The sequence below is a fragment of the Sphaeramia orbicularis genome, chromosome 1 (genome assembly GCF_902148855.1).
Source record: "Sphaeramia orbicularis chromosome 1, fSphaOr1.1, whole genome shotgun sequence".
In the NCBI taxonomy this organism is placed as follows: domain Eukaryota; kingdom Metazoa; phylum Chordata; class Actinopteri; order Kurtiformes; family Apogonidae; genus Sphaeramia; species Sphaeramia orbicularis.
In genome coordinates, this window is record NC_043957.1 from 56928851 (window position 1) to 56946776 (window position 17926).

A 17926-nucleotide genomic window follows, 5' to 3' on the forward strand; every position below is an offset into this window, starting at 1 on the left:
TTCAGTTATTTCACACTTTTTTGTTAAGTACATAATTCCACATGTGTTCATTCATAGTTTTGATGCCTTCAGTGAGAATCTACAATGAAAATAGTCATGAAAATAAAGAAAATGCAAAGAATGAGAAGGTGTGTCCAAACTTTTGGCCTGTACTGTATATATATATATATATATATATATATATATATATATATATATATATATATATATATATATATATATATATATGTGTGTGTGTGTGTGTGTGTGTGTGTGTGTGTGTGTGTATATATATATATATATATACCGTATAGATAGATAGATAGATAGATAGATAGATAGATAGATAGATAGATAGATAGATAGATAGATAGATAGATAGATAGATAAGAACAATAAACCGCTACCAAATAAAAACAATAGAATAAAGACAGTACCTTCAAACATCTCACATGGTTTCAAAAGCCAAGAAGAAAAGATGGGTTTGAAGAAGGATTTTATTGTATATTTGTTATTTTATTTCATGTATTTATTTATGAATCTATTTTTTATTACTATGATTTATTTTATTTTTATTTCATTTTAGTTATTTATTTCTTTTTATTGTTTCTTGGACTGTGTCTAAATAAAGTAATGAATGTAACTGTATTTGCTCCACTGGTGTTTTATGTGTGTAAATGAGTACATCATCAGCGTATGCATGTATACATCTATAAGTATAATATAGGGACTCTACGTTAGTATATTTAGAATATCTTTATTTTAGCACAATAATCAGTTTCTTCTCCCTTCACATCAGTGGTTTAGACTCAAACCTGTGCTCAGTTTATCCAGATGAAGTTTATCTGAACATTTACTCTGACATTTTTCGCAGATTTCCTACTAGCTTCACTTCTTTATTAAATCTGTTCCAGGTCCCACTGTGATGATCTGGACCGACTGATCTGTGACCTACAGGGTTTGTAGTTCCATTCCGTCTCCCATCAGTTTCTGTGGAACCACAGCCAAAGTAGAACAACAAACAGGATCAACAGCTGATGTCATTTTATAGAAACGCTAAACGAGTCCATATGAGTCGAGCTGATGCCGTCAGAGTAAAAGCTGATTTTATTTCACATCTACTTCACACACGACACGTTTTCTTCCTGCTGCTGAAAATACAAATAAAAACATTTGTATAAAGATTAGGATTCATACACTCTGATGCACAAAAGAATGTGGAATGATTCATGTTCAGGCATCATTCTGCATTTTACCAGGAATATTAGGACATTTAGTGCATGGAAAAAATGATTAGACCATCCAAAGTCATCCGAAACAATGGTTCTGTAATCCAGTCCTAACTCCTGTGGGGTCATGTGACTAAACCAGACAGAAAAGAAAACATGGAATGAATAAAAGCACTGTTTTTATCAGAACAAGGACACAGATACTGATGGAAGAACTGAAGGGATTTTGGTTTTTATTCAGAAAACATGTTAAATGGACAGATATCAGCTCTGAAATTCAACTAGTATGAGCTGTTTTTGGTGGTATCATTATATTTGTCCAAACTAATGGACCTTTAGTTGGACCAGGCATTAAAATGAACATGAAGAATCAGTAACATCTTTTAAGTCACTTCTTAAAACGCATTTTTATAGATTTGTCTTCATGTGATGTGGTCTCTTTTTAATGTTGAATATTTAATTTTACCCTGTTTTGGTTATTCATTTATATTAACAAACATGATGCTGTTTTATTCCACTCCTTTATTTCGTATTTTATTTTTTATTTCTGCCCTCTCCATTTTCGTGTTCACTGTACTTATGTCTTTTATTGTGTTGTTTATGTTTTTATTCTGCTGTTGTGCACTTTTACTTTGTTTGTCAAAGCACTTTGTAAACTCAGTTTTTAAAGGTACTTTATGAATAAAGTTATTATTATTATTATTATTATTATTATTATTATTATCATTATCATTATTATTATTATTAAGAAACTGAAGAAAACAGGGGGTGGTCTAATCATGTTTTCCATGACTGTAATTCCTTTTTCTCATCAAGTCACAGAATTGATCATTATTTGAACGTGACTTAATCTTTTATTTGCTGCTTGTTAACATCACCTGACATGTACATCTGTCAGCACATTTTCTACAACTGTTTCAATAAAAAGTATTTAGAAAACCACAAAAAAAAAACAACAGAAAACTAACTCTGACACAATATTGCGGTGGTTATCGTAACGTAGAGACATTGTTCCTACAGCTGCATTTTGAATATTCTTTCATCGTATTGGCAGACGCTTCATATAAATAAACACAGATCAAAAAACTATTCCTATATATATGATTTCTGTATATTTAATAAACATTAATAACTAATTTGAATTTCTGTATATTTTAAAGACTTAATGAACCAAGAAAATATACACTATAAAATATATTTTCTCTATTGTAGTGTATAAAATATATTACAGCATATATTTACATAATTACACATACATTCTTTATTAAGTTACATACATACATATTTACACACGACGTGTGAATGTATATTTTGTTTCTTTATTTTTTCACATTCAAGTTCATCTTATTGAAAACATCATCAGGGCGAAGTCAGGTGAAGGTTACACAGGTCTACACCAAACTGATATTTTGGGTAATTACTTATATTTTCAGGAAAATGTATTTGGAAATGAGAAAAAATTTGTGAAAAAAAAAATGTGAGTAGTTTTGTGAGTGTGAATGTTTGTAAAGTGACCCAGTTTAGTTCTGTCATTCTGGGTTCATTTTATAAACTCTATAAATAAACTACATTTATTCCAAATACGTTACTATTTGACTATTATATTATTTTTGTCATATTCTAAACACACGGTGTTTAAAATTAATAAATGCATATATCTATGTAAAATACATTTGAGTATATTGTTAATATTATTTGGATGTTGTAAATATTGTAAATAAATATATATGATATTGATAATTGAATTAAAACTTGTTTAATTTAATATTTATGTTTGTTGTCCATCTGTGTCACCCTTGACCTCACCTGTCAGTTATACTTTATTTTTATAATCATACACTTATTTTTACCATTTGCACATTCATTATGAAAGTATATAAATATAAGTAAAAAATATAAGTAAGGAATTTTTTTATGAGCATGTATTCATTAAATTAATTCATGTGGAAAGTTTCCATTTTCATCAAGTGTCTCCAGTTGTTGCATTATTCTTCATATTATCTAAACATCTACTGATGTTTAGATTAAATTAAATGAAATTAGAATTAAAATGCTTAATTTGATATTTACATTTTTTGTCCATCTGTGATGCAGTAGTTTTGGATATTTTTCATTTAAAAATATCTGAAACTAAATGTTTCTCTTTGAGTCTGTTTCAGATGCATTTAGACTTTTACAATTCTGTGGAATATTTGTGTGAAACTGGTCTGGTTCAACAGTTCTGCATCCAACAGTAGTGGACGGTCCATCTGGGACCCTTGACCTCATCCATTAGATACACTGTAAAAAAAAAAATCTGTAATTTAACAGAATTTTCACTGTTTATAATTTTACTGATTTTTCCTGTATTTTTAAGATACAAGAAAATATCAATGAAATGACAAAAACAGACTGTGATTTTACATGTCAAATGTAAAATAACACGAAAAATCTGTAACTGAATAACCACAAAAATTCCATTTTTTAAAAGATTTTTTTTCTTTTTTCAAAGGAAAAATACAGTTAAAATACATTTGCAAATGTATCATAATTTCACAAATATTTCTTTTCTATTTATGAGATTAAACTGTTAATTTAAAGTTTAATAGTGTAAAAATAATAATAATAATAATAATAATAATAATAATAATAATAATAATAATAATAATAATGAGATAAAATTACTGACAATTAACCATAAAAGAAGTATTTGTTCTCAGTTTAACCAGACTTGTTTGTTATTTGACAAATATCTTGTGTAATTACAGGAGGTTTCACAACAAAAATGTTGAATAAATGTATTTTTGTGAATGTATAACATGTATAAGCACTGATAAACTGTCCAAATACAGTTTTTATCAGTGGATTGTACAACTGAGTCTCATTGAAAATTATTTATTTATATATTTATAGGTAATTTGATTGTTTTAAGACATGTAAATATTCTTTATTAAATATTAAAAAGTAAAAAAAAAAAATGCAAAATCTCATTTAAAGTTAGGGCAATAAATTGTATTTTAATTCTGAAAAATTACTGTATTCTTATGAGATGGTTATTTTCTGTTATTTTACAGTATTTTTTCTGCACCCCTGCTGCCGAAATAATACCTTTTTTTTTTACTTTTACTTTTGTTTTGTTTTTGTTTTTTTTTACAGTGCATGGTAACTGTTCAACCGGTAAACGTCCTTTTCAAAGACATACATGTGATGAAGGTGTTACTGAAATGATAAATACTTCAGAACACATAGAATACATATGAGGTGGTGCTGACGTTAATGTTCTCTCATTTATTCTGTTTAGCAGAAGCTACACTCGTCCTTCAGAACACAGTAAGGATTACAAACTGAATTATCACAATAAGAAAATCCAGTGGTTCAAATGTACATTTACATTTTAAAAAAATACACTTTTAACATCTACTGGAACTCAAGACAAAACATGATTCTGGACAGACTTCCTTATCCTTATATGTGCAATATTAAATAATAACAATAATAATAATAATAATAATAATAATAATAATAATAATAATAATTTAAAAATGCACCCACACATCCATCAGAAACGTCTAAATAATTATTCACTCTATAATCCTGAAAGTATTTCTATGAAGACTTATACATTCTTTTTCAACCCACCATTAACCTTTCACAGGCAATTTATCACCATTTATTTTTATATTCTCTATATTTTGCATTTTTCAGTGTGAATCCTGTATTTTCTTATATTTAATTCACTGATCATATAGATAAATAAATAACGCAACAACTGGAGACACTTGATGAAAATGGAAACTTTCCACATGAATTAATTTACTGAATACATGCTCGTAAAAAAATTCCTTCCATATATATTTTTACTTATATTTATATACTTTCATAATGAATGTGCAAATGGTAAAAATAAGTGTACGATTATAAAAATAAAGTATGACTGACAGGTGAGGTTAAGGGTGACACAGATGGACAACAAACGTAAATATCAAATTAAACATGTTTTATTTCAATTATCAATATCATATATATTTATTTACAATATTTACAACATACAAATAATATTAACGTTATACTCAAATGTATTTTACATAGATATATGCATTTATTCATTTTAGACACTGTGTGTTTAGAATATGACAAAAATAATATAATTGTCAAATATTAATGTATTTGAATAAATGTAGTTTATTTATGGAGTTTATAAAATGAACCCAGAATGACAGAACTAAACTGGGTCACTGTACAAACATTCACACTCACAAAACTTTTTTTTCCCACAAATTTTACTCATTTTAAAATACATTTTCCTGAAAACATAAGTTACTTTCTAACCAAAAATATCAGTTTGGTGTAGATTATTGGAATTTAATTTTTTGACAGGATGTTAACCTTCGCCCTGATGATGTTTTCGATAAGATAAACTTTAATGGGAAAAAATAAAAAACAAAAAACTAAATATACATTCACATTTAGTGTGTAAATATAATAGTATGTATGTAACTTAATAAAGAATGTATGTATAATTATGTAAATATGTGCTGTAATTCATTTTATACACTGCAATAGAGAAAATATATTTTATAGTGTGTATTTTCTTGCTTCATTATTATTATTGTTTCAATATTGATGTATTTGAGTAAATGTAGTTTATTTATAGAGTTTATAAAATGAACCCAGAATGACAGAACTAAACTGGGTCACTTCACAAACATTCACACTCACAAAACTTTTTTTACACAAATTTTCTCATTTCAAAATACATTTTCCAGAAATCATAAGTAATTACCCAAAAATATAAGTTTGGTGTAGATTATTGTAATTTAATTTTTTTTTTTTTTTTGACAGGATGTTAACCTTCCCTTGACTTCACCCTAACGTCAAAAAAAACAGCTGAAAATCCTCCTCAGATTCTTCTTTTCAGACAGAGGATTGTAGAGGGACACTAATGTGAGCAGCGCTCATCAAATCCAACACAAATGAAGACAAAATGGACTTTTTCTTACTTGTTATGTAGAGATGTGTGCCGGAGCCAAATATCATGTACTTGTTGGAACCACCAGATCCTCCCACAGTGAGATCCCCTCATACAAAAACCTGGGTCTGCTGTGAACCCTGTCCATGGGGGTGTTCCAACACCAGTGGGTCCAGTCTGAGCTGCAGTGGACAGCAGCTCCTCTGGGCCTCAGCCGGGTTCTGCTGGTCCACTGGGTTCCACTGGGTTCCACTGGGTTCCACTGGGTTCCACTGGGTTCCACTGGGTTCCTCCATCAGGTTCTTTTCCTGAACCCGTCTGTTCAGAACTCTGCTCTGTGCTTTGACGTCTGCTGGTTTTTGTTCAGGCTGCTGCCGTCCTGTCTCACTGCACTGGAAAAAAAAAAAAAAACTTTAAAAAAACTATTATTCCAGCAGCAGGGGTGCCAAAAAAATACTGTAAAATAACGGAAAATAACCATCTCATAAAAATACAGTCATTTTCCATAATTAAAATAGAGTTTTTTACCCTAACTTTACATGAGATTTTGCACATTTTTTTTGACTTTTTAATGTTTAATAAAGAATATTTACATGTATTAAAACAATTAAATTACATATATATATATATAATTTTCAATTTTCAGCTCAATGACACCTTTCTGTCCACTCTCCTGGTCGGTGTGACTTCTTCCTTAGTTACCACTGCTGCCATGGCAACCAGCACTGTGGACAAAAAGAGCCGTGGGTGAAGGTTGAGCTGAATTCTACTGCCATGAAGAGGACGATGTTCACCAAACTCACCCGGTCACAGCCTTTTCTCCTTTCCCACTGTAGGCCATGAAATTAATTGTAAATTATTCAACCTCTGAACACCATCACAGCTCTGTAGCAATTAAATAATTAAGAATATTATAAGATATTTAAGTTTTGTTTTTTTAATCTGTTTAATATTAACCCTTTCATGCATGACGTCCCCATTCGTGGACACAGTTTAAGTTCACTTTCCAAAGGCTTAGAAGGCAATATTCTCTAAACCACAGTCTCTATAGACCCTAAGCAATACAGTGAAAACAGTATTATACTAGTTTTAGGGTTTGGACTGGTCTGTGATCTCATACAGTTGACCTCCTAAGACCCAGCTGTGGGTTTTCTGTTCATGTATGTGGACTAGAGTTTCACTGCTTTATATATGTATAAAAATAAATAAGTAAGTAAATAAATAAATAAATAAATAAATAAGCTGTCCACCCAAAAGGACATTTCATAAAAAAATTTTAAAAATGCATCTGAAAAAACTGTTGCATCATGATGGCAATGAATTAAATTTAAAAAAAAAAAAAAAAGCCAAAACTTGCATTCCTGGTTCTCAGGAGGGTAAATATCTTCTTAATAAAACCATATTTAAAAAAAAAAAAAAAAATAATAATAATAATAATAATAATAATAATAATAATAATAATAATAATAATGTATTCTAACTTTAGCCTAATTTTGAGTAATAAAATCAATCAAAAAAAAAAAAAAAACAACTACATACTTATTTTCATAATTCATGCATGAAAGGGTGAAAGAATGTGCAAATTTTAAGGTGTATAAAACTGCAGTTCAATCTTAGATACACAGTATACAAAATATATAACAACTACAAAAGCATTCTGAGAGCGCAGACCTCCACCAAGGCAGATCAGCCCCCACCCCCCCCAAAAAAATGTAATCATTTGTTCCTTGTGCCAATATCAACATTTCCTGTAGATTTCATCCAAATCCATCCATAACTTTTTGAGTTATCTAGCTAAAAGACAGACAAACAGACAAACAAACAAACAAACAAACAAACAAACAAACAAACAAACAAACAAACAAACCCTGATGAAAACAGAACCTCCCTGGTGGAGGTAATTAATAATATTGTAAAATATTGCAGTTTTGTTTTTAATCTGTTCAATATTAAAGAATGTGTGAACTGTCAGGTATATGAAACTGTCTAAAGTTCAATCGCAGAAACAGAGTGTACGAAATATAAAACAATGAAAACAGATACTGATGAAAACTCCATCACCCACGGCTGGGGATGCAGTTTTCAGCACAAACAAAGGTCAGCGTGTGTTTCCAGCCAATCAGAATCCAGCTCAGTCTACCTGAAGCACTCACCTGGACACAGACAGCACAGCAGAAGCATCTGCTGGTGTTTCCTCTGGTGAACCTGAGAGAACGTGACACCAAACAACGGTGACATGTGACATCAGACCAGGGCTTCCTGGTTTCTACAGTTACCTCCCATCGGCCCCGCCCCCTCAGTCCTCTATCACAGAACGTACCGACGACTGAAAGCCAATCTGTTTCCTTTGGCCCCTTCACAGACAGACGTCCACACGCCAGCGTCAGTTTCATTTCCACATGATATGGCGTATCAGAGGCGTTTTCTCTCAGACTGCAGTGGAAGCTCAGCTTCGCCTAAAATTATGAAAACTAAATGGTCAAATCTGTTTGGTTGTGTTGACATTTCATTGACTCCAAATGTGTTCGAACACGTTCATCTCACAGACGAGTTCGTTCAGAATCAGTTTTATCCCAAATCAGTGGACTGGATGTTGTTCACTTCTCCTCCATTCCTGTGTCTCTGTTTTCTCCTCCATCTCTGCTCAGTGCATTTGTCTGTAGACGCTCAGCGTCCATGCACTTCAGTGGGACTGAGTGGAACTGGTTTTTTCATTGTCTCCAAACTGGACGGCAATTGGATAAATGCTATGATGTTGTCCCGCCCCCGGACGCTCGGCGTCTCTGGGGGTGAATGGAGCTGTGGGCGGAGCTCGGCCGGGCTGGACACTGGGCTTCCATGTGCTGATTGGAGGATCAGTCGAAAGGCTGAATCCCGTTTGATTGACAGCTGTTTTCAGATCTGCTCCTTCACTGACACAGTTCAGTTTAATACTGTCACACATTCTGCTGGGAAATCAAGCGAGAAACCACTACGAAATTACCTGTTCATTTCGATCCATTCATCCATCCATCATCTGCTGCTTATCTGGGGGTAACAGTCTAAGCAGGGATGGCCAGACTTCCCTCTCCCCAGACACCTCCTCCAGCTCTTCCAGGGGGACCCCGAGGCGTTCCCAGGCCAGCCCAGAGACAAATACCCCGTTTCCACTGTGTGGTATTGGCTCAACTCGACTCGGCTCGGCCTTTTATGCGTTTCCATTACGAAAAAGGACCTGGAATCTGCTACCTGGTACTACTTTTTTGGTATCACCTCCGCCGAGGTTCCAGGACTGGGGACCAGATACTAAACCGTGACGTATAAACACTGCAGACCACTGATTGGTCAGACAGTTCTCTCTGTGACCTGCCATTTTACTAAAAACAGATGTGGAAGTGGACAGTACATATAGCGGTACATTAATCCACATGATAACAGCCCAAATCTACACCATGGTCGGCTGAAGAGATTCAGTCTTTGGTGGCCGACGTAAAAATTCAGACGAGACAACACACAATGAGCGAGTTTATCAGTAACTCTCTGAAAAGAAGGCACGGAAGTAATGCGCCACATCGCTATGACGACCAGGTTCTGTAAAATCAGTAGTATCTTGTAATGGAAACGGTCTCCAGGAATACCGAGCCGAGTCGAGCTGGTTCAATGTAGTGGAAACGCAGCAATAGTCTCTCCAACGTGTCCTAGGTCTTCCCTGAGGCCTCCTCCCGGCTTGTTCATTTCTTGCACTGTAAATAAAACACACTCGTTGTACTTCCTTGTTTCAATTGAACATAATTTCAATGGCCGAATTTATGTGTAAATAACTTCACAATTTTTTGATGTAAGCCGACATGAGCTTCCCCTCTCTGAAAGATGAGCAGCCACCGTAGGTGGAACCAGTTGGACTTCCAGTGGGATGAAAGTCCCAGGAGGTGGATGGAAAAGTTCTGGAGATGAGGAATCCATCTGTTGGCTTTAGGAGCGTCATAAGTCACTTTTCCACTGGACATCTGCGCAAAACTTTACAGATGTTTACTAAATGTCAAAAAAAACACAAGTGTGTAAAGTCATTTTTCCATTAAATCACAAATGCAATGATTTGTTTATTTATTATTGTGAGATGACACAAGAAGTCCTTCCATAAACATGGTGACGAACATAAATATAGATATATTCATTATTATTATATATTACTCCTCTATCTCGTACTAAATTAAAACTGATGTGGTTTCCTGGTGCGTCCACACATAAAACACCATGTTTCTTTTAAAACTCTTCTTCTTTTCTTGTTGTAACGTCCGTCAACATCCAGTTTTTTTTTTTTATTCACGTGACTCAAGTTGTGGAAAAAAGTCTTTCCGTTGCAGTTTTGTGTGATATACCAATTGCGCTACACCTGAAAAAAAAACACCTCTTGTCAGTGAAAAAAATTTTAATCGAAAAACAAGAGTTTTGGGAAAATTGTTGTTTTTCCAGTAGGTAAATTTTTATGTGCAAGTTATATTCATGCAATTTGAGGGTCAATGGAAAAGAGACGATACACCTCCTCCTGATGATCCACTTCCTTTGCTTTTCCTCATCACCATCTTTTGATTTACCAGGAAAGATTCAATGTGGAGAAAAATTAATTTGGAAGTCCAGACAAAAACAGCTGTTTAATGGTTAACTTCACCTCCAACAGCCTGGCAGACTGGGTTCTGATTGGCCCAAACCTCAGAACTGTGGGTCAGCTGGTTCTGCCCTGGGGGGGGGTCATCTCCAGTCCACCTGGACAGTGATGGTCCAGACCAGAAACAACAGCATTGTTAAATGGATGCGTCAACACAACGACCTGATTTCATCTTGTGATGCTCGTTGTTCAAACTAAAGAATTAGAACCGGGTTCTTCTGTGAAACTGGTTCTAAAACAGGACAGAGGCTTGAACATTCAAACCACATAGAGACCAATGTTATGAAGCAGGTTTGGAAGCACTTTGGCTCTATTTGAAAAAGAAATATTTACTGACATAAAAGAGAAACTGTTTTTCAGATAAAACACATTTTTATTTTATTTTAAATTATATTTATACAAAAATCCACATTTAACACAGTCAAAAGGACACCACAATTACACACTACTATTTTATTTTTTTTTAATATCTCTTTATTCTGTCACAGTTATGTTTTGGGAATTGAACTACTTATATATATATATATATATATATATATATATATATATATATAAAATCATTTTCAACACTTCTTCAACATTGTATTTTTTTGTCATCTAAAAACACATGCACACACAAAAACAAGTTAACGTGTATTTTTTCTCTAAATTGGTCAGTTTTTAGTGAAAATCAGTAAGAAAAAGGAAGTTACTAGCGATGTTACCATGGCAACACCCACCTAGTCATCAGTCATCATGATACAGCAGGTTGAATCTGGGTGTTTCTGTGAAACTGGTCCTAAAAACAGGACAGAGGGGCTAATATTCAAACCAGATGTAGACTAATATTATGAAGCAGGTTTGGAAGCACTTTGGGTCTATTTTAAAAATAAATATTTACTGAGATAGAATAAATTGTTTTTCAGATAAAATACATTTTTATTTGATGGGCACAAACAAAAATCGATTGTCACCCGGTAAAAAGGACATGAAAACTATGCACTCCTATTTTTTGAATATCCTTTTATTTTCTTACATGTACATTTTGGGAATTGAAGTAAATATGCAAGGCAGAGTGTTTGACAAAAATGACCGCTGTTGCAAAATCATTAGCGATTTGTTAGTGTTTAAATGTTCAGGTTCTGTATGTAACACCAGTGGACACGATGGGTTTCACACCAAACCTGGAATGAGACTGAGATTGATGAAAAACCCACATGTGTGGATTAGAAAAACCACGAGGATCCACAAATTTAACACAGTGTCTTTATTTAGAGTCTATAGAAGAGCGTTTACACACATGTTTTCACATCTAATGCACTGAAACCTAGGGAGATTTAACCCTTTCATGCATGAATTATGAGAACCTTAGTCAAATTTTTTTCTTGATTGTTTTTATTCCTGCTTGGGCATGAAAAAACCAATGCAATCAAGTTTTTGTTTTTGTTTTTTTTCTTTTCATCGAGTTACAAAAATGTCCGTGCATTATATTTTTGAAGTAAAGAACGTGTTCAAATCCCAATATCAGAAAGTGATATGAAAACAATGAAATAAAAACATTTTTAATGCTGCTAATCTGATGTTTTCTCACATTTTAACATATTCTAATGCTAGTTATTACTCACTTCATCGAGATAATATGCAAAAAAAAAAAAAAAGTCTAACAATTAACAACTAATTTCCACTCAAACATGTTACTGCAGATCAGATTTATTAAGAACAGCAAAGTTACAGAAATGGTCTGAATGTCAGTGTATGGGATGATGCATAAGTGTCCACTGTGTTGGCTGATATGGAACTAAAACAACAAAACCCATAAATATACAACAGTTTTGAATAACTGTCCACTGCAGTGACCACTATGCATGAAAGGGTTAATGTCCATATTTGGGTCCTATTTTTGGACCCAATATTTGATTAAAAATTCATTAACCCTTTCATGCATAGTGGTCACTGCAGTGGACAGTTATTCAAAACTGTTGTATATTTATGGGTTTTGTTGTTTTAGTTCCATATCAGCCAACACAGTGGACACGTACGCATCATCTCATACATTGACATTCAGACCATTTCTGTAACTTTGCTGTTCTTCATAAACCTGATCTGTAGTAACATGTTTGAGTGGAAATCAGTTGCTTTTTATTATTATTTTTAGACTGTAATTAACAATTTTGGGGTTTTTTTTTAATACAAAAAATTTTTTTTTTTGCATATTATCTGTTAAAATGTGAGAAAACATCAGATTAGCTGCATTAAAAATGTTTTCATTTCATAGTTTTCACACAGTATATCAGTAATTATGTTTCTTTACTTCAAAAATTAAATGAATGGTTTCCAGCTGAGTGGACATTTTTGCAACTCCATGAAAAATAGGTTCACAAAATTTTTTTAATTGCATTGTTTTTTTAAAACCAGGGGCCAAAGGGTCCAATCCGGCCCACGGGATGAAATAGTGAAATACAAAAATTACACTGAAGATATTAACAATCAAGGATGTCAAAATAAATTTAGTTCAGTTCCATCTAAAGTGGGTCAGACCAGTAAAATACTATCATAATAAACTATAAATAACGAAAACCACACTCTTTGTTTTAGTGTAAAAAAAAGTAAAATTACACAAAAATGTAAACATTTACAGACTAGCCTTTTACAAAAAATGGGAAAAAGCTGAACAAATATGAACAACCTGAAATGTCTTAAGAGAATTAAGAGTAATTGTACCAATATTCTGAGAAGCTGAGGCCAAATAATGGCATAAGTTGTTAAAATTACACTTTTTTTCTTAATAAATTTAATTTTGGTCATGGTTTGTTCATGTTTTTCCACATTTTTTAAAAGGATAGTTTGTAGATGTAGAAATTTTGATAATATAATCTTACTTTTTTCACTCTAAAACATAGAAATTAGACATACAAATTTTGGAATTGATATTATTTATGTATTACTATGTTATTATTTTAATGGTCCGGCCCACTACAGGTCATATTGGGCTTTATGTGGCCCCTGAACTAACATGAGTTTGACACCCCTGTCCTACAGGAAGAAAAACACTCAGGAAAAAAAAGAATTTTGATTAAGGCTCTCATAATTCATGCATGAAAGGGTTAATTATGGGATGGCTCTGAGCAGGAGTATAATTTTTTGTGCATTTATCTGAGGTCATCATTAGGTCCATCCTGGGGGGAAATCTGTCTACATTTACCTTTTATTATTGGGTCTAAAAGATGGAAAAGTGACCGATACTAAAATAAACCCAGTTTCATAGAAGCACTCAAGTATATGAATGATAATAATGGATTCTTCTAATACTTCAGTGGATTGTTCAGTGTTGTAAAGCCAAAGCCAGGCTCCCCCTGTTGTGTTTACGTCCTTGTGCTTTGCTCTATGGCTGTGACAGTTGGAACCTGCCTGTGGTTTCCTGCCTTTTCCTCCTCTTCTATCTGGAGGTTTTTGTTCAGGCTGCAGCCGTCTGTTCTCACTGTGGCCTCTGTTTTTGTAGCACATGCAGTAGTACATGGCTCTGTGCACAGGTTTGGTTTTTGAAATATACAAATCATAACCATCTGGTTTCCTGTCAACCTGGAAATCGTCTTGTTGAGGATGTCCGTAGAGATTGCTAAATTGCCCGTCAGTGAGGTCGATGCGCAGGATCAGCTGGAAAGCATCCCTATTTTTCTTCTGGTACCAGAAAACCTTCCTCTCGTCACACTCCTCCGTCCGTCCGCAGCTGAACGTCACAGATTCACCTTCTCTCCTGATCGAAAAATCGTCCTGGGTCAGCTGTGTTGCCGTGGTGACCAGTGCTGTAAACAAACAGAGCCGTGGATAAAGGTTAAGCGAGGTGGCATTTGCCATAGGGAGACTGTGCCGGCTCCTGATTGGCCGGAAACACTCACCTGAACACAGACAGCACAGAGCGGCCGGCAGCAGGAGAAGCATTCTGTGGTGTTTCCTCTGGTGAACCTGGAGAAGTAACGTCTGATGAAGAGGAGGACGAAGCTTTCTGCTTTCTAATGGCCCCTCCCACCTCCCATCAGCCCCTGCATGGACACCAAACAGCCCTCAGGTTCTCACTCTGCTGTTTGTTCATGTGTGTAGAAAAGGGTGTCATCAGCGTAGAGTCGTACACCGAATAATAGATCTGAACTCTACAGAAGCTGCTGAAACTGTCACTGACGCTTCATGAACCTCAACATGAAATGAAACATAAACAGGTGTCAAACGTTTATCACCACATACACAAGCACACGTCCATTTTCCAATCCAGATTTAGTCTGTTCTCCAACTGAGAAGAATGACGCTCTGACAGTTTAGAGCAGGGGCGTAGAATTATGTAGGGACACTAGGGACACGCCCCTACCAATATCCATCCACTACTGTGTCCTCACTATCAGTCCAACCGCTGTCCGAAGTGTTTAGTCAATGATTCTGGCACACAAAGGGTTAACAGTCAGTCTCTGCTAGAAGTCCCGCCTCTAACGTAAATATCACTCTCCGATTGGCTCTTTGGTTTTGCTAACGTACATGTGATTGGCCGTCCCCACTGTCACTCCATCTACTTGTAAAAGGAACCTGCTAGTTGGAGCGCTAACGTAAGTTTCAATATGTTTGTATTTGTTCTGTCTGAGTCACATCAGCTAGACGCATTTGAATATCAGTGGAGTCATTTACATGTACATTTGGACATGTGTGTGTGTGTGTGTGTGTGTGTGTGTGTGTGTGTGTGTGTGTGTGTGTGCGTGCGCGCGCACTCAGTAATTAGGATGTAAAGGATGTCAAAGAAAAGAAAACTGGACATAGGACACTTCTATAGGAGTCCCAGTGTGAGTTAGTTTAAGGGTCTAGAACTGTAGAGGCTCAACACAGATACTGAAGAAAAGACACTATTTAATACCAAACAGAAACACTTTTAAAAGTTATTTTACTTATTTTCATGTATTTCTATGGAAGAGCAACTGTTTCAAAAACACAAATAAAGAAAATTTGTGGGGAAAATACAGTAAAACCTCAGATGAGACCAAAACCAAAGTAGTGGAACCACTGAGGAAAGCATGAGGAGAACTGTGACATGTGATGCATTTATTTATTTATTTATTTATTTTACCTTACTTGTACTGTACATATGATATATTTCTTATATCTTTTATTCTTTTGATCACTTCTTACCTTGTGTCTCTATGTTGGTAGTCTGTTGGGATGGGCCAGTGTGTTTTATAATTCAAGTTTTCATTGGATTTCGTTTTGGAGAATTTAAATGTTTTACATTCACATTTTACAATATTGTTTTTTTTTTCTTTTCAGAAAAGAACAAAACATCTTTCTGTCCAATTGTTTTTCTGTGTATATCTCCAGTGTTTTCACTTCTTGATTTCCCCCCACCCCTTTTTTTAAACAACAAGACATAAATAAAAAAAAAATTAAAAAATTAAAAATAAAATAAAATATAATAATGATACAAACAACAGTGATATAGTAGCTAAACAACAGTGGGTGTCACAATTTGTTCCTTTTGAGTGTTCATAAAGTCCATCCATGGTTTCCAGTATTCCTCAAATTTGTCGTGTTCTAGTCTCAAAGCAAATATGAGTTTCTCCATCAGGGACATTTCTTTCATAAGTTCTATCCAGTCTAATAATGTGGGCAGTTTGTCACTCAACCATTTTCTAGTGAAACAACAAAATATTCAACAGATATATTTTTACAAAATCCTTTTGTACAGTCTGGTGGTTTGACTAAGAACAGTTTCAAAATTTAGAGGAAACCTTTTCCCAATCACTTTATCAATGCGTCAGTTTATTTTCTCCCAGTCGGACCAGTCTGATTGGTGGAGGGATAGACCTGGACTAGTGAACCAGTGAAGGAGAAGTTTCCATGTGAATCCAGCTCTGCCAAGGTACTGCCCACTATTACTGTCTTCTGTAATAGTCCATTCACTGCTCAGATCGGATCTGAATGAGTGACAGTCGGTGTTGACTATGGACTTCATTCATTCCATGACACACATGTGTCAACTAGAACCATGTCTGCATTCGTCAGTGCAGATATTTCTCCAAGACTTTCCATTACATCTTCCACCAACCTTAAAATATAGTCCGTTGGAAAATTTTCCTCCACATACCGAGCAATTGCTAATAATTCTCGTTGAACGCCTCTTCTCAATTCGTCCACGTCAACCATATTGAACTTTCCCTCTTTTTACTACAGATAAATGTGTATGTGTGTCTACGTCTTGTCCGTGACGCTACTTCTGGTCTCCCGCGCTGAGAGCTAACACATAAACAGAGCTACTGCATATCCACTGTCAAGCCGGAATCGTCTGATCAGGTATCGACTAGTTATCCTGGACAGAAAGACCCGCCCACAGCCATTTGATTGACAGTTTGAGCCATCAGGTAAAAGCAATGTCAAAACACAAATGGAAAAGACAATGTCAAAATGGAATAAGCAAAAGCAATGATATGACTGCATTTGTATATTTTTTTATTATTGATTCTTGTATTGATTCTCTTTTTATTTCCAAATTTCTTTTATTGATTCTCTTTATTTCCACATTTCTTTTATTGATTCTCTTTTTATTTCCAAATTTCTTTTATTGATTCTCTTTTTATTTCCACATTTCTTTTATTGATTCTCTTTATTTCCACATTTCTTTATTGATTCTCTTTTATTTCCACATTTCTTTTATTGATTCTCTTTTTATTTCCAAATTTCTTTTATGATTCTCTTTTTATTTCCACATTTATTTCCTTTTAATTTTGGCACTCCTGTGATTCCATAGTGTGGAAGTGACGAATGTGCATATCCTCTATAGTGGAGACAGCGCTGTCACCATTGGCTGTGTCCGCTGCCAATCAAACAACATACAGTGGGGTCAGGAGTCCATCAACCTGTCACCTGTGTCCTCCTGAGCTCCGCCCACTGACACACAAAAAACAAAGGGAAAAACTTCAGACACCGACATGCAAATATTGGCGGAAAACATGGAAACTCTGCACAAAAAAAAGAAGATGCAATTACAGAAAAGGAGGGGAAAGTGTTTATACATGTGTTATGTTCACTAGTGTTGTGACGTTCACGAACAAATCGAATCTTTTGAACGGCTCTTTGAAATGAAAGATGGGAACCAAGTCTTTGTAAAGAGCTGTT

At 34.4% G+C, this 17926-nt stretch overlaps 1 protein-coding gene across 2 annotated transcripts in view; it reads right to left on the reverse strand.

Moving 5' to 3' along the window:
- Positions 1-17926, reverse strand: part of LOC115420029 (immunoglobulin lambda-1 light chain-like) — a 30591-nt gene that overhangs the window by 2634 nt on the left and 10031 nt on the right. The window contains exon 3 of one of the 2 annotated variants that reach the window (XM_030135307.1): positions 6188-6247. In XM_030135307.1, the coding sequence (XP_029991167.1) occupies positions 6188-6247 (60 nt within the window). Of the gene's footprint in view, positions 1-6187; positions 6252-17926 lie in introns of both variants that reach the window. The other variant, XM_030135215.1, reaches the window with a different exon arrangement.